The 18,890-nt window shown below is 41.6% G+C and overlaps 1 protein-coding gene across 9 annotated transcripts in view; it reads right to left on the bottom strand.

The window, feature by feature from the left end:
* Positions 1-18,667, bottom strand: part of RGS7 (regulator of G protein signaling 7) — a 421,085-nt gene extending 402,418 nt beyond the window's left edge. For 3 of the 9 annotated variants that reach the window (XM_075126939.1, XM_048843760.2, XM_048843756.2), the window contains exons 1-2: positions 18,341-18,666; positions 17,293-17,419 (exon numbers count right to left, since the gene is read on the bottom strand). In XM_075126939.1, coding sequence (XP_074983040.1) covers positions 17,293-17,370 — 78 coding nt within the window. In that variant the 5' untranslated portion in view covers positions 17,371-17,419; positions 18,341-18,666. Of the gene's footprint in view, positions 1-17,292; positions 17,422-18,340 lie in introns of those variants that run through there. The other 6 variants (XM_048843757.2, XM_048843758.2, XM_048843764.2 and 3 more) reach the window with 4 other exon arrangements.
* Positions 18,668-18,890: the final 223 nt, after the last annotated feature.

The raw sequence follows: 18,890 nt of genomic DNA on the forward strand, positions 1-18,890 counted from the left end.
CCATCAACTTCAATGGGAACAAGACAGGACCCAGCATCACCTAATTTTCATTAGGGAGTAGCTACACATTTACTTGTCCAAGGTATTTATTAAACTAAGCCTCTAAGAAGTCAAAATCTTTGGGAATATGTGGAGTGAAAAAGAATAAGTTTTTTGTTTTTATTTACTGAAGCCTTTGAAATGCTTCTAATCCACATCCTAGCATCACCAGCTAATTTATTATTCATAGTTTGCTTCATCTTTTCATATACATGTTATGGAAAATTAATGTAATAATATTCATGAAGATAGAAGAAATTAGAGTAGCATCACAAACCAGGCACAACACACTGGAAGCAGGTGCTGTGAAAGGCTTAGTGCGTATCTCTGGCAGATTATTTTTGTCCCTATCTATACTGCCCTTATTTTAGTTCTGTGCCTGTCCTGCACAGCTATTATAAATCAGTGCTTGATTATATCACAGTTTTGAGATATGGGGGTGGGGGAATTAAGAAATCACACACAGGATTACTTCATTTCATAATTTTAAATCAAGCACTCTGCAACTAAAAGGTTGATCAATTCACTCACTTGGCTGCCAATTCAGAGAAGTATCTCTATTCAGCACAACATTTAAGGAGGTGATAAAACTGCTTAAGGGGTGGCCTGAATAGACATTGATTTAAGCGCTTTTGTAGACTCAGACTTTAAGGTCAGAAGGGACCATCATGAGCATCTAGTCGACCTCCTGCGCATTGCAGGCCACAGAACCTAACACCCCCACCCCACCCCGAAATAGACCCCTAACCTCTGGCTGAGTTACAGAAGTCCTCAAATCATGGTTTAAAGATGTCAAGTTACAGAGAATCCACCATTTACTCTAGTTTAAATCTGTTTATTTGAGCATAAGCTTTCGTGAGCTACAGCTCACTTCATCGGATGCATACTGTGGAAAGTGTAGAAGATCTTTTTATACACACAAAGCATGAAAAAATACCTCCCCCCACCCCACTCTCCTGCTGGTAATAGCTTATCTAAAGTGATCACTCTCCTTACAATGTGTATGATAATCAAGTTGGGCCATTTCCAGCACAAATCCAGGTTTGCGAATACAGACTAACACGGCTGTTACTCTGAAACCTCTAGTTTAAATCTGCCACTGACCTGTGCCCCATGCTGCAGAGGAAGGCGAACCCCCCAGGGTCTCTACCAATCTGACCTAAAGGAAAACTCCTTCCTGACCCCAAATATGGTGATCAGTTAGACCCTGAGCATGTGGGCATGACCCACCAGTCAGACACCTGGGAAAGAATTCTCTGTAGTAACTCAGAGCCCTCCTCATTTAGCATCCCATCACCAGGCAGCTTTCCAGAACTATGAAAACATTATCTAGATCCAGAATATGGTTCTTAGTTACCTGTAGAGCTGGTTCATCCTTTTTTAAAGAAACATTACTGAAGTTTTTCATTTACTAAAAACTGTCATTTTAGTCATTAAAAACTTAAATGAAAATGTTATTAAATGTTATAAAATGGTTAAAAAGCTTCATTTTTTAAAAAATAAAATGAATAATGGTCCATTTCAAACACTCTGAAACAAAATCAACTTCAAAAAATTTTTCCTCTGATTAGGTTTTAATTTCTTAACCAGTTATAGCAATGCAGACCATCTCCCAACACAAATCTGATACTTGATTTCACGAAGTGACTTAGACATACAACTAGTAAAAACTATACAACATTATTTGAAGTGTTTGAGACATTTCACTTGAACACTGTTGAGATTTTGGTTTGGACAATTTTGTACCGCTAATTCATTTTGACAAAGCAATTGGTGGAGCACCACAGAAACATGGAAAATGTTGAAACCACGTTTCACTCAGACAGAACCTATTACCAGTCGGGGGAGGGGGGGGAATAATTTTAAAATAAGTAAAAATATTCACAAAATTTGGAATGTTTTAGGATAAACAGGTCTGGTTTTATTGTATAAGGAAATAATCCTCAAATATTAAATAGACTTCCATGGTGAACTGTACACCTCCAATCTTTGTCATGCAGGAAGTCACACTTCATCCAAAAAAATGTTGCCTATTGTCCACCAGTGGGAGTACTAATGAAGAACTTAAAAGCACACTGACTAGTTCACTACGCTGTTAATATATGAGTATAGTAGATCTTTTGCTTATTTTAAGACAGCAAAAGAGGAATGGCCAAATTCTCTCATACTGATGTGAGTCTGCCACAACTTCACTGATGTCAATAGTTACCCCAGTGTAAATCCAGGGTAAGTGAAAGCAAAGTTTGGCCAGTTCATTTACAGTATGAAATTACATTCATTCACGTTTGTACATAAAGTGTGTGTTTAATATTCTGATTTCATTGACCAGATATCTTTATAACTGTATCCCATAAGTCAGTGGTTCTCAAACTTTTTTTTTCACGGACCACTTGAAAATTGCTGAGGGTCTCAGCGGACCACTTAATGATCTTTCCAAAGGTTCGTACTGTTAGCTAACAACTGTAAAGTGATTTGGATAAAAGCACTATATAAAAAAAACTTAATAATAATTAACATTTTTTGTTCTACAAATAAAAGCACACAACTCATATTTTAATATCAGTAGTCTTACCTTTCTAATACAATGGGTGTGCCCTCTCTCTCCTGCCACCGCAGCCACGGAGCTGGGCTGGGAAGGAGGGGGCTCTCTCCTCTCTCCTGCACTGCAGCAGCCCCTGAGTTGGGGCTGGGAAGCAGGGGGGTCTCTCCCCAGCCACAGCAGCCACAGAGCTGAGGCTGGGAATGAAGGGGGTCTCTCCTCAGCAGCCATAGCCCTGGAGCTGGGGAAAGTTGCCTCTTTCTCTGGCCGCAGCAGCCCTGCACATCCCAAATTGCCCCCCCCATTCTCACCCCACTACCCCTCCCACCTACCCTTATTTCCCCCCCCCCCAGGGGCACCACCTCACCCTACATGTGCATCTCCAGGGTCCAGGCACCTAATTATTGGAGCCACGCCAGCCTCTCTCATGTGCGGCCGCCCAGGTGTGCACCTTAGCATGAACTATCCACGGACCACCTGAATGGAGCTCGCGGACCACTCGTGGTCCACGGACCACAGTTTTAGAATCTCTGCCATAAATCAAACAATCTTCTGAAGAAGTAGGACATTTTAGCATACTACACCTTTAAATATATATGTACTTAATCGTTATTTGAAGTTTTTGGTGTCTAAAGGTCAATTTGGGGATTTCAATATGCCATATTTGACCAGTGCGGTACAGCAGGAAGGGAATGCACTCAGCTCAGGGTTTATTCCTCTGAAGTTAAAATAGAAACCCAGAATGGTTGAATGATTGCCATTGATTCATTTTGACTTTGAGAAAGAGTCAGAAACAATAAGGTCTCTAGACTCTCACTCACCTGCTCTTATTGCCTTCTAAGGAACTAAAATGATGTATTGGTGGTGACAGCTGGTATAGATGTAAACTCCAAAGAAATCCTGTACATCAAGAAATAGTCAAAGAAAAATATTTGGATATTGTGTTAATTCTCAATGATTAAAAACAAGAAATGATCTTTTGAAATACAAACAAGGCCATACAGTACCATGGTAAGATTCTATGATGGAGTCCAGTACCAGGTGACTTGGTTACATGCCTCTTTAGGGCCATAGCAGCCATGAGTCAGAAACTGTTTGTAGTGTCCTCAAGAAAAAAGAAAAGGAGTACTTGTGGCACCTTAGAGACTAACCAATTTATTTGAGCATGAGCTTTCGTGAGCTACAGCTCACTTCATCGGATGCATGCCGTGGAAACTGCAGCAGACTTTATTTATACACAGAGAATATGAAAAAATACCTCCTCCCACCCCACTGTCCTGCTGGTAATAGCTTATCTAAAGTGATCATCAGGTGGGCCATTTCCAGCACAAATCCAGGTTTTCTCACCCTCCACCCCCCCACACAAATTCACTCTCCTGCTGGTGATAGCCCATCCAAAGTGACAACTCTTTACACAATGTGCATGATAATAAAGTTGGGCCATTTCCTGCACAAATCCAGGTTCTCTCACCCCCTCACCCCCCTCCCAAAAACCACACACACAAACTCACTATCCTGCTGGTAATAGCTCATCCAAAGTGACCATTCTCCCTACAATGTGCATAATTAAGTTGGGCCATTTCCAGCACAAATCCAGGTTTTCTCACATCCCCCCCACCCCCATACACACACAAACTCACTCTCCTGCTGGTAATAGCTCATCAAAACTGACCACTCTCCAAGTTTAACCAGAACATCGGGGGGGGGGGGGGGGTAGGAAAAAACAAGAGGAAATAGGCTACCTTGCATAATGACTTAGCCACTCCCAGTCTCTATTTAAGCCTAAATTAATAGTATCCAATTTGCAAATGAATTCCAATTCAGCAGTTTCTCGCTGGAGTCTGGATTTGAAGCTTTCACCCTGACCACACCACACGATCCATCGTCTACAGCCAAGTTCTGCGATACAACCGCATTTGCTCCAACCCCTCAGACAGAGACAAACACCTACAAGATCTCTGTCAAGCTTTCTTACAACTACAATACCCACCTGCTGAAGTAAAGAAACAGATTGATAGAGCCAGAAGAGTTCCCAGAAGTTACCTACTACAGGACAGGCCTAACAAAGAAAATAACAGAACGCCACTAGCCGTCACCTTCAGCCCCCAACTAAAACCCCTCCAACGCATTATTAAGGATCTACAACCTATCCTAAAGGATGACCCAACACTCTCACAAATCTTGGGAGACAGGCCAGTCCTTGCCTACAGACAGCCCCGCAACCTGAAGCAAATACTCACCAACAACCACATACCACACTACAGAACCACTAACCCAAGAACTTATCCTTGCAACAAAGCCCGTTGCCAATTGTGCCCACATAATCTATTCAGGGGACACCATCACAGGGCCTAATAACATCAGCCACACAATCAGAGGCTCGTATACCTGCACATCCACCAATGTGATATATGCCATCATGTGCCAGCAATGCCCCTCTGCCATGTACATTGGTCAAACTGGACAGTCTCTACGTAAAAGAATAAATGGACACAAAGCAGATGTCAAGAATTATAACATTCATAAACCAGTCGGAGAACACTTCAATCTCTCTGGTCATGCAATCACAGACATGAAGGTCGCTATCTTAAAACAAAAAAACTTCAAATCCAGACTCCAGCGAGAAACTGCTGAATTGGAATTCATTTGCAAATTGGATACTATTAATTTAGGCTTAAATAGAGACTGGGAGTGGCTAAGTCATTATGCAAGGTAGCCTATTTCCTCTTGTTTTTTCCTACCCCCCCCCCCCCCCCAGATGTTCTGGTTTAACTTGGATTTAAACTTGGAGAGTGGTCAGTTTTGATGAGCTATTACCAGCAGGAGAGTGAGTGTGTGTGTGTATGGGGGTGGGGGGGATGTGAGAAAACCTGGATTTGTGCTGGAAATGGCCCAACTTAATTATGCACATTGTAGGGAGAATGGTCACTTTGGATGAGCTATTACCAGCAGGATAGTGAGTTTGTGTATGTGGTTTTTGGGAGGGGGGTGAGGGGGTGAGAGAACCTGGATTTGTGCAGGAAATGGCCCAACTTTATTATCATGCACATTGTGTAAAGAGTTGTCACTTTGGATGGGCTATCACCAGCAGGAGAGTGAATTTGTGTGGGGGGGTGGAGGGTGAGAAAACCTGGATTTGTGCTGGAAATGGCCCACCTGATGATCACTTTAGATAAGCTATTACCAGCAGGACAGTGGGGTGGGAGGAGGTATTTTTTCATATTCTCTGTGTATAAATAAAGTCTGCTGCAGTTTCCACGGCATGCATCCGATGAAGTGAGCTGTAGCTCACGAAAGCTCATGCTCAAATAAATTGGTTAGTCTCTAAGGTGCCACAAGTACTCCTTTTCTTTTTGCGAATACAGACTAACACGGCTGCTACTCTGAAACCTGTCCTCAAGAAGGCTCCCTGGTGGGAGATTAGCATCTTCTAAGACCTATTGTTCTCCCTAATGGCCCTTCCCAGCCAGCCATCTAGACTGATTGCATTCTGCCTAGTGGGCGTTCCCCAGGTGTAAATGTATTTGTAATACAGACATAGTCAATATTCCTAACTTCAGATACGAATAGGATAATCATATTCAGTAAATCATAACCTTTTCTATTATATCTCACATGATCTATCTTGCATAAAATAGATCATAATTACACCATAATCATATCATAACAATATCTCTCTGAAGAATATGGGGCTTAGTGTCACAGCTGGCATTAGTGCAGATCAGTACTTAACTTGTGCCAGGGCACCTCTGGGCTTGCTGCATCAGTTATGAATGTAAAAAAATTCTTGAGCCCCAGCACCTAATTACGTCAGCACCCAGCACCTCTTTCATTACAAATTAAGCAGTGGTACAGACAAAGCATTATGTTGCTTTTTCCTGCTGCACATGTGTGGGAGAAAGGCATCTAGCTCTCCTGGAAACCAAAATGAAGCATTACTCAAAGTGGAAATGTATATGATCTTGCTGTGTTCTTCAAGACACAGAAGCCAGGATCTGAGCATCTAGTTTAACTCAGTTAAATACAAAAGATCCCATTGTTTAATAACAGAGGTACTGCATGATTTTTCAAAGGTGCTGAGCACCTCTTGTTCCCATTTGACTTCAATGGGTTTTGTGGTTGCTTGGCAACTCTGAAAACACACACACACACAAAATTTCAAATCTAGTAATCTACTGTGAGTGTGTGAGAGAGTGGGTGGGTGAGTTGTATTGCTCACAGCATTTTAATTGTTTTTAATTAAATTACTGCATTCATAATAACTTAGAATTTTTATAGTGCTTCATATGCTCCAGCCATTATATAGATACTAACCAAGGAATTCTCATAGCACCCCTGAGAGATAGGTGGATTGGGAGTCTAATTAAACACCTTTACAGATGAGGAAGCCAAGACAAAAAGGCAAAATAATTTGTTACGTGCCACACAGTAAGTGAGTGGCATAGCCAGGGTTGGAATGAAGAACACCTCATGACTCCTAGTCTCATTCTCATTCCTCCAGACCACACTGCCTCTATGTACCTGCATGACAAAATTTGTGGAAAATTACTAAAAATCAGGGATTTTGTAGCACAGCCACCCAATCTTATATTTCTTGCACTATTTTTCCCCCTTTTCAGAAGAAACAGGGCAAGGATTTAAAGAGATAAAATAGAAGGGTTTTTTAAAAAAAAAAAACAGCTTCAGAGGAAGCCTAGTTTTGAATCTTGTTTTTATTGTAAATTCACATTCTAATTACTGGTGTCCATTCCATTTCAAATGTGTGTGAGTGGCTTCTAATGACAAATTAAGAGGTGCCATGAGTTTGGCCCACATGGAAGACACATTGCATTCTATCTTGGCGATTTCTAGGAGTTTGGGTGAAAAAGAAGCAATAAAATGAATCATTTTTATGAACTATTTCAAGTCCCTGTCTTTCAAAGGAAATGAGCTAAATCATTTTTTCGTTCTGATAATACAGTATATCAAAGACAAATCTATACAACGGAAAAATATGAGAGATTTTCCCCCAGAAGCCACAGAACCTAATCTTCCAAAATGGAATCTCCAAGCACCAGGAATTTCAGATTTGTTTTTAACAGTCATGAATATCATTTACTATGGAGAAATAAATACGATCAGGAGGAGATGTACTATGTGGAAGACGAACTGCAATAGCATTGAATGATATCATCATTCTAAGGGATATTAATTGTCTGAGATGGAGATTTTATTATCTAGGCGAAATGCACAAAAAAGCAAACATTTATTTTCATGATTATTAAATTAAGGCTAATTATGAATCATTAACAATCAGCATGCAAGAAAATTGGGTTTTGCCAGGCTAATATTCCAAGTACCAAAAAAAAAAAAAAAAATACAATCCAGACTTCAATTAGCTGATGTCACATTGCTTATTTAAATATCTGATCAAATAAGGATTTAAATAAATGAAATAAAATGAACACACAGCGAAACACACTCAACTAGAGTCCCCATCCTGCAAAGTGTGACAGGAAAGCAGACACTTAATATATACTGCAGGACTCTGCTGGCACAGGACTACTTGCCAGTGGCACTCTTTGCAGGCTTGCGCCATAAAAGAAAGAAAACATAAGCATGCAGGTTATTAAAAACCACAAAGAACAGAGGAATACATTTTCTTCTCGGGTAATATTTACTTTGGGTTAAATTGGACCCTCTCTGAGCTGAGTATGGAGCGGTCCTCCACGTGCTATGTGTCTTCCTCATTTCATTCCCACCCACATGCACACACACTTTAGAACCAGTGGAGAGCTCGCCACAGGGATGCCATTTAGAAAAGGGGGAGATTTGGGGGCATAGGTGAAAAGAAGGGGCCAAAATCAAGGGAAGGGATAGCAATGGTATAGAGAAGTTCCCACTCTACCTGTGGTACTTATGTAGCCGCATCACCATAGTATCTGAGCGCCTCACAGTGTCTAACCTATTTATTCTCACAGCCCCGCGAAGGTAAAGCAGTGCTGTTATCCCCATTGTATAGATGGGGCACTGAGGCACACACAGACTAAAGGCCAGATTTTCAAACGTTTTAGGCACCAAGTGGGATTTTCAAAAGTGCCTAGAAGTTAAGGTGTTTTGTAAACCCCACTAGATGCCTAGCTGCATCTTTGGGTGCCTAAAATGCTTTGAAACTCGGTCCTTAAGGCACTGGCCTGAGGTCATACAGGAAGTCCACGGGGGGAGTAGAACCCAGATTTTTCAGAGCTAGATCCCTATCCAGCAGATCAGCCTACTGCTCTGCTGCATGCTGCAAAAAAAAAAGGATCTGATAGATGGGAGCAAAACCAAGGCGGACAGTTCTCTGAGACTCCAGCAAACGGTCCCAGGAGATTGGGACGGATGTCATGGATGGCAGCATGAAAAGCAGCACAGAGACCAGGAACGATGGAGAATGAGAGTCAAATGAGAAGAGATCACTTAACTCCCAAGGGGTGGTAGGTTCTGCTCCATGCTGGGCTGTAGAGCAATGGCTGTTGTGCAATTAACTGAAAACCATTTTGTTTTGTCATATTTTGTTCCGAGTTTGAGAAAAGGAATCACAAAGTGTCATACAAGTATCAGATGTGTTTATGCCTCAAATTCCTAGGGTTTCAGCTGTATCCAGGCCAATTCCAGAACAAAGAACAGATTGCATCCAGAGTCCATGAAGTTGACTATTATTGTCATGATTTGTATTATTCACTGGGCACCATCTGTGTGCACAGCACTGTTCAGCATATGCCAGAAAATGTAGTCCCTGAGCCAATGTGTATAAGATGTGTACTCTGGATAAGATGGCTCAGATATTTAAGTATGAAGTATATAGTTATTGACCATGTTCTCACTTGTTCAATGTGATGTTAGTATCTATGAGTGGAGGCGCTGATGGCAATAGAAATTTTACTGGATTAAGGACTAGAAGATTTGACCCTCCAACTTTCCTTCAAGAGGAAGAGCTTCCCAGAACTCCTGTGCCTGTTTATTTTCTGTTCCTGCCTGAAGTGGCTCTGATATACCTCAGAAGTCTCAATTTTTTTCTCAACTTTAAAATGGAATTGTCTTGGTGTTTGGTTTTAAATATTCTCCTGTGAGAACTGCAACTCAGTCACTCTGGTTTTGTGTTTAAGAGCCTTCTGGAAAGTAACTAGCCTTTAAATAGAAGTAAAAAGCACTGCTGCCAACTCTCCTGAGTAATGCCTGCTCTCTCAGCATCCCCAGACAGTTTTTAGTACCTTGCAAGACCAGCCTTGATGTCTCTTCTCTTCCATACTCAGCATTCTCTTCTCTTTCAAGCAGCAGAAATTGATTGGTTAGGTCTGGGGATAATGGTATGTGCCTCTTTGGTAATGTTTTGTGAGATCCACAAATGAAAAGTGCTAGGTATTATCATTATACATTGCTGTAATGTTATCCTTCTCCAGCATTTGGGTTGAAAACAGATATATTGAAATGTAATGCAATAAGTATATTTTACTGACTTTTTTTTTAATGTCCTCTGTAGATTGTTGTTGTTTAAAGTTTGGGTTTGCAGGGTAGAATTTGGGAACTCTTTATTTTAAAGAAAATGTTTTTTATGCTCTGATTTGGTGGGGGATGGTGTTGGGTTCTCCTTAATCCATTATTAGACACCTTTTTAATTCATTTGACATTGTTAAACTGAAAAAATATATTTTAACGGGTTGTATTTATTTGTGAACTTTGAATTTGCAGTCTTACAGACGTCCTCTTTTGCTTTGCTGAGAATCCCTCAATTTTTATATCATAAGACATATATTGAACATTGGCATTTCAAAAAACATGCTGTAAATTTAAAATCATAATAAAAAAGTGACTATACCACACGTCACTATCAATAGAATGGTTGTTTCCATAGTAACTAATGTAGAGTGCTTCAAAAGGGAAAAAGCAGAGAGACTAAAAGTGACAATGTACAATCCACACAGGCGTATAAAGTATTAAACTGCATGTATGTGATATAAGAAAGAAGCGTCATGGTTGCGTGGCATGCTGTAACATTTTTCTACTTGTTTCAGTCACTGGCAAGTAATGCTGTAATTTCAAGCTTACAGCACTGGGGGGAGGGGGGGGAAGGGGAAGATGCCTATCACTTGGTGGCATTAAGTTTCAATTCTCCCCGCCCAGCAAGGATTATCAGCTAACAGAACCACCACACTTACTTTTGGGGCCCAACATACATGCAGGGCCTTTCCCTATAGGTGTGTCATGGGGTCCACTCACCGCTGGAGTGCTGCTTCCTGATTGGTCTGGGGATTAGCTGGTTCCAGGTCTGACACCCCTTTCTGTCAGTTCCTTCCCCTATAGGCTCTCTATCTTCATGACTTAGCCCTCCAGAGAGGTCACTATAGTCCTCCCCTTCTGGGCTATCAAAGTCCTCCATACAAAAATGGCAATCTTCCCTTCACTGCCCTGACCATGCCACACCTCCAATGGCTGGTAGAGGACAGGCCCATGTTCCAGATCAGGGACCCTATCTCTAGCAACAGTGGCCTCCTTTCTGGCAGACTATGTTGCCCTTTTCCTGGACTCCTTCCTACTTCTCAGCTCTACCTTCTGCCTGTCCCCATCTCTGGGTTTACCAGCCCAAACTCCCTCCTCCTTGGGAGGATCCCAAGTACACATACCTTCTCCCAGGAAGTGACTGTAAACTATCTCCCCTGCAAACCCTTCTACCACCAATTTCCTGTCTTTATAAACCTCATCCAGCTCTTCCCCTTGCTGGACTTCATCAGCAATTAGGCCTTAGCATGTCCTTACTTTCCTCCAGGTGCATCCTATAGGTTAATTGGCCTAATTTACCCGTGCAGGCCTTGTGTGGGGTGGACACCACATCACATGGTGCTATTCCTCTTAAGGTGGAGGTAGAAGCTGATGACTGGCAACCAGACCACATAAGCCACAACAGTGGACCAAACAATGGTTTAGGCAGTAACACCTCCTAGCAGGCAAACAACTCTATCAAGAACTTTCTGTGAGACTACAGTTTAAAGGAAGAAAGCCAGCCAATGCCTCAGTGCAGCCAGAAGAAATTCCTTCCACCTGTTGAAGACAGAAGAAATGGAGTCTTGCAGCTAGTAATCCAATTGTATAGTATTAGTGACATAGCTCAAAGCTTTTTTCCCTGTCTCCACCTCCTGAAAGGAAATATACATTATGGTGGTATCACCAGTAATACATAAATAAAAGTATAAGTTGGCCCTACTCATGGACCTACAAGCACCCCCATTCAAATCCTCCCACTGTCATCAGAAATGTCTTTAGCTTTTATCAGCTATGGATCTAAAGTTATAAGGAATTCATGTTGAAAAAAATAACTTAATTTTTGCACCAGGAGTTCCCTATAATAATTTTAAAACCATAGCTGACACGGATGAATATATAACAGTTAAAGATGTTTCTGATGACTCTGGAAGGATTTGAATGGAGTGCTCTCAGGTCCATGAGTAGGTTCAATTTATATTTTCATTTATGTATCAGTCGTAGTGCCGGCATAATATAGGCATATTCGGAAGTACACAGTGCCAGACGAATTCTTCTCCTATTGAAGTCAATGTTAAGTCTCCTATAGGCCATTGCTTAACATTTTTAAAATTCTATCCTTCATGTCCTTCCCAAATATGAAGACTGCAGTCAGGCTAACTTCCACAGGGTAACTTTTTTCCTTAAGTGAATACTTGAGAATACCCACGCATTACCAATACAATTTTATTTGACTGCCACTTCAAATAGCCAATTTATTTTGAGGGAGGAGCTTTGAAATGGTGTGTGGGGGGGGGGCACTAAAGAAAGTTATCACCATTTCCACAGCTTAGATTGTAGAGGAACAATGATAATAGGAATGGCAAGACCCCATTCCTGTAAATATCACACTTCTATGAGTAGTGTCAAATTATAGTGGAGTGGCAGATAAACTTATAATACAAGTCTAGCTTTTGCTATATGTGGGTACCAGCAAGTATGACCTTTGATTACTGGAACAGAAATAGAACCAAGAACATGTTAGTCTCAAACACTATGAAAATATGATTACCTACATGAAAAGCTATTTTAATATTTAGGGCAGGGAGAGAGGTGGAAACTCAAAATCTCAGTCAACAAGAATATAATTAATTACTCCAACAAAGGTAGTCCTGATATCACAAAAAGGGCCAAAGCTGGATTGGAATATCTGAAACAGGTGATAATAAAGCAAGTAAACTTGTAAATTAGAGTTCATAATCCCCCATAGGGGGATTCAACTTGTTCAACTTAGACTCATTTAAAACAGAACAGGAGAGTGATCAGTTAGAATCCCATGGCTTTTTTCAACTCAAGGAAATACAGCATGGGGTAGTGGTCCTAAAATTAGAAGTTTTCCCAACAATAAATTCTATCCTCTCCACATCACAAATTGAAGAAAGAAAACAACCTCAAGTTCTGAAAATTTAAACTCATAAGATACAAAAAAAGCCAATATTAGTAGTTCTCTACAATCCAACTTCTAGCCACAATGGAAAGTGTTGCTGAAATCAAAGATTTCTATATGATGTTCAAACGCTAATGGTTCCAGTGTTCTTACATCTTCTAATTCGGCTTTTAATTGCTGACTGACATAGACTCAGTAGGAAAGGAAATAAAAGTAATACTTTCAAAATGTTCATATTTGTCTGAAGCTAATACCAGGAAATTTTAGGACTCTTCCTAAGGTATGTTGGCACCACCTATGTGTCATATTTCATTATTTTATAATGAGGCAAGCATCTAAAAAAAGTAATGCAGGTGACATTCTATTAAAAGAAAAAAAGTAAAAGAGTTTTCAGAGGTGGCATGATACTGATATAAGGAACTATTTATCTCTGCTAGTGCCTTTTGCAATACAGATTTAAACAAGTCATTTATGCACTAAATATTTAACTCAAATATTTTATCTGAGTTTTCTATAAAAAAATCATCTAAATGTGCAGTACACTTTCTGTGGATATGAACATGGGACACTGGAAGAAGGGACCTAAATCGAGATTGTTTCATTTTATACTACTATGTTTTCTTCATCTTCCTTTTCTAGACAAACCAATCATCTTTCTCAACTTCCTTATCTTGGTAACTAACCAGAAACTAACTATGGGTGAGAGATGAGCTTGTTTACTGTAATCTTTGTGGTTCTGTCAGGGCTTGGCATCTCTGAAAATTAACACTGGCTCTATAAACCCTGTGACCTTCAAAAACGGTCAGATCCAGACCTTGGAATTCAGACTCTCTCTATGATGGACCAAACTTCAATACTAAATCCAAATACGCCTAAACTTCATAAAAATGCAGATTCATATCAGATCTCAGATCCAAACATTGTGACTCAGGATCATCTCAAATCATCCAATTCTTCAAGTTTTCTGGTCCTTTCATGACTTGACTAGACCAGGATTTAGGAAGACCTGGGCTGTGACTCTAGGCAGTCCAGCCTGTATTTAATTAGACTGAAGCTAGAGAGACAGTGAGAATGACAGGGTTATGTTTGTGCTCAGCATCCTCAATAAAGAATTTGCTTTGTATTCACTACAGTCAAGGCCTGTCTCTTACCTATCACAACAAATATTACATGTTTCCTCTTTTTCTCATGGGTACAAATATCAGATTGCCATCCCACACAATCATGCTGCATAAATATCATATCGTTACAAACAGTTCAACCCAGTCACATTGAAGCCATGGCATTCAAAATGTAAAAAGATTTTGAATTCTAAATATTCCATCCAAGAGACAACCACCCCAAAAGTACATAACTTTTTCAAGTAACTTCTAATTAATTTAGACAATGTAAGTTTCAAGTAACTTCTAATTAATATCTAATCTAATAAGTAAGTTTCAAGTAACTTCTAATTAATTTAGAAAAAAAAATTTCTAATGAATTTGGCAGGCCCGTACTCTAGTTACTCATCACAGTTCATTCATCCCTAATACAATGGCAAAATGCAGCAAAATTTACTAGCCATTGCAGCGTCTTCTTAGAAAATGGAGGAGCATTATGTTTTGAAATTTATTACAAAATTCCTGTGATGTAGCAGCCACTATTAAACCATCATATTTGAAGACTTCAAAAGCAGCTGGTAATATCTGAGGTCAAATGACTTATGCTTTAAAAACCTCTTTTCATAGTCTAAACCCAGAAGTCTTCTATATTTGTTGACGGTAGTATCATATTTGCATCCTGTCATATACACCTATGTACTTTTAAAATACATAAAATACCAGATCTTATTTTGTTTCCTGTTTCCTAGAACATTGCTTAGAAGTTTTCACCCGAGACTGTGACACCTGTCAGTACAATCTATGGTATGATAGGTCAAGAGGAGTAGTTAAAGGAATCAAAGAAAGCAGGCATAGACTCATAGACTGTAAAGCCAGTAGGGACCATCACGATCACCTAGTCTGACATCTTCCATATTGCAGGCCACAGAACCTCACCCACCCATTCTTGTAATAGACCCATAACCTTTGGCTGAGTTACTGAAGTCATCATATCATGATTTCAAGACTTAAAATTACAGAGAATTCACCATTTATAGTAGCTTAAACCTTCAAGTGACCTGGAACCCACACTACAGAGGAAAGTGAAAAACCCCTAGGGTCTCTGCCAACCTGACCCAGGGTAAAATTCTTTCCCAACCTCAAAAATAACATGACAGATTATATTGCATAAGATTAAGATATGTGAAAAGTGTCCTACTATACAACTCTGTTTAAAAAAATACCATAGAAAAACTAGGTAAATAAACACTGTGTTTGTACTTTCCTATACATGTTACATATGTCCGGAAATTACACTTCAGCAATGAGATAGATATTTTTTTTAAAAAAGAAAAGAATCAGTTTAGTGGGTTTTAAAAAAGGTGTATCTGAGTACAGCACCTTTAGAGCAACAACTGTGATGCCCACGTACTTTTAATATCTCCTAGGCAATAGTTATACCATCCAGTATACAATGAAACTTGCTCTTGCTCTTAAGTATATATAAACTTGCTCTTAAGTATATATAAAATGTAATGAAATATTATGTTTTTGAGGGAACTGAATCAAATCAACTAGGTGCAATAAAATTTTAGGAAATATCATATTATGATAACCATTCTGCCCATGTTTGTTTACTATATAAATATACATAAGTGCATAGACAAAATTTTTGTACACAATTGTAAAGTTAATGGAAAGGTGGTCCAGTGACATTACACACACACACATGCAAAGTTTTCCAAACTTGTGTGCATCAAATTCCTAAAATTAAATTTAGTCAAGTAAATAAAAGTAGCCTGATTTTCAGAGGTGCTGGGCATTCCCAAATCCCACTGAAGTCAGCAGTATCTTTGAAAATAAGAAAGCATGTACTATATATCAATTTGAGACTAACAAAATATTTAAAATCTCTGGAAAGAACAGTCTATTACCACAATATCTGATGACACATCAATTACTCTCACTATTGAAGAAGCACTGTCATTAATCGGAGAATGTTTTTATTGCAGTCAATATGTGTGTGGGGGGGGAGAGTGTCAACTCCTATAAGACAAAATAAGGGTTGATTTTTCTATTTTAAATAACCACAAACTAATTGCAACTCCCTAAATTCTGGGAGTAAACAGGTAGTTAAAACATTCTGCATCCAAGTTTGTGTGAAAGATTCTCTTTCACCACTACCACAATTTAAGAATTTTCTCATTTAATTATAATTTAGCTGTATTTATTTAAAGATGTCAAATTCAAAGGTAAAGACAACTTTATCCTCTTCGTTTAAACAATCTGTTTCCACACTAACCTATCTCAAATTCCCCAAGCAACTGTTCTAATTGAAGTACAGTAGCCAAATAAATCCCATTATTTAGGTCAATGTCTGGGAGTTTGTTTATTGATGTTGTTGTTAAAACATTTATCATGTTGGGAAATCTATTTGCAGAGAGAATCCTTGGAATATAAATTTTAAAAATGCTATTGATTGCAAAACAAAAAAAATCTACACAATTATTTTCCTCAAATTTCCTGTGCAATTAACACTTTAATTGCAATGTAAATAATTGGCTAATTAATCATAACACGTTTGTTATTTGAAAACTAAAATATAAAGTATATAATATTTTTACTCATTTTACAGTCAAATGATTTTAGAAGGGAATAGTCTAACTCAATCTTAAAATGCTTTATCATCACATATCAGCTGTACCAAGCACCTGGAAATAGCAGGTGAAATAAACTAAATATTGCAGCTCTGCCATCTGATACATAAAATGAACCGAACATAAATGAATGTTTAAAGCATTCATTATAGAATAAACGTTCTTGAACACTTTGCAAAGTTGGCATATGTATCTGTGTTTTAAAATCGAGAGCAAGAGATTAGGTCATTTCTTAAAATAAAAGACAACAGATAAACGGACTGGGATATCGAGCTAACATTTCACACGCTCATACTGTTGCTATTTAAGTAGTGTAAAGTATACATCATGTATACAAATTTTCCAATAATATTCGAACAATAAAGGACTGATATCTCTGGTGTTCTGAAACCATGTTGTACTCCTACAAATGGAACATCAGAGCAGCAGCTTGTAACAAGACAACTGGAGGCAAAATTGTAACATAGTTACATTTTCTGGGGGGAAAAAATCAGGAGCGAAAGTTTCCTAATGTCATTTGCCCAACTGTTTCAGAGAAATTAAAAAGCCTCCTACCTTTCTGTACACCAGCATGTTTGGGGATTCATCAGCCACCCCGTTGCTGCTCTGCCCATAATTATTTCCTTGCGCCATGTCCCAATGCTATGGTCCTCTGGCAAAGGTTGCGCTGAGCAATTGGCCACTGTGAAAGGTAAGAGCGATCTCTGTGAGATACAGCTGCAGCAGGTCTCCTTCCCCCTACTGACGGTGATTAATAGAGCTGACTTACTCCCATCACTTTACCATCATCCGTTTCTCCGCCCGACATTTACGCTGGGGCAAAACAGCTAATTCCCCGTTTACTGCCATTACCCCCTTGTAAATACTGAATGAGTGTAATGTACTAACTCAGTTTCGACTTTAATGAATTGTCACTTCACACCGCCCCGCTGAGCGCACTCTGGTAGAGGCATCTCCCTACCCAACGCTCCCTCCCCGCCCCCGAATACTGGGCACCGCATCGTTCCCATCGCCTGTGTCCCGGTGCCAGGGACTGCCCAGTAGCCGGCTGCCCTCCCCGCTGTTCAGCCGGCGGTTCGCCCCGCACCCCGCGCCCCAGCAGCCGCCCCGGGGCATCTCCCGCTGCAGCGCTTCCCCCGGCCCGTGCGGCGCTCACCCCCCTGCACAAAGAGCCGTGCCAGCCCCTGGAGTGGGGGGAGCCCCCCGGCCCCCCACGATGCCGGCTCCGTCGCCTCCTCCCCCCGCCTCCACGGGCGGAGGGCGCCGGCGGCTGCAGAGGGCTAGCCGGGCTCTGAGCAGCCAGCCCCACAGCCCGCTGCGGGGGTAGGGTTCACCGCGCCGCCCCCCGCCAGCCCCGGGGGGCTCCGCTCTCCCGCCGGCCCGGCGCCTCCAGGCAGCCCCGCGGCACGTTCGGGCTGGCGCGGCCGGCGGCTCTGCCCTGCGGCAAGAAGCCCGCGCCTGGGCTTTCAGCACCGCGGACAGCAGCCCCGGAAGCCCTCAGCCGCCCGGGCTGGCCGGCACCTCACCCGCGCCGCTCTGGGGGGGGGTGGGGGGGGGGTGGCGAACTCCCCCCCCTACCCCGCTCCCCGCCCTGCCTATTTACCTCCCCGGGCCAAGGTCACTGGCTGCACGGCGGCAGCGGCTCCTCTCCTCCGCCTCCCCCCGGCGCGCGCCGCGCGGTCCGTGTCAGCCGGCAGCGGAGGGCGGGATGCGAGGATCGGTCATCACACAAACAATGCGCACCCGGGCGGCTGCTGCTGCTGCTGCCGCCGCGGAGGCTGCGACTTCCCCCGCCGCCTTGCACAAGCGGCCGCGGCTCCCCTCCCTGGAACGGAGCCGCCTCGTCACGTGAGGCAATGGGACGTCAAAGGTGCTGCGGCTGCAGCGCCAGGCGACTGGCAATCCCGCCTGCTCTCCGGCTGCTGCTCTCAGCCCTTCCTCCCCGCCCCCGCGGGAGGCAGCCAAGGAGCTGCAGCTGCCTGCAGGTTTGGCAGCAAGTTGTCAACGGGATTAGGCAACGCGGGAGGGCTGGCCAAGAATAGAATATGGGCTAATGGGATGGATGATTGAGCGGGGCAGCAGTGGGGGAAAGTGCCACATCCGCTCTCTTCCTCCAGCATACGGCCCTGACTGATCATCCACTGCGCCCGGGC

The sequence above is a fragment of the Caretta caretta genome, chromosome 3 (genome assembly GCF_965140235.1).
Source record: "Caretta caretta isolate rCarCar2 chromosome 3, rCarCar1.hap1, whole genome shotgun sequence".
Taxonomy (NCBI): Eukaryota; Metazoa; Chordata; order Testudines; family Cheloniidae; genus Caretta; species Caretta caretta.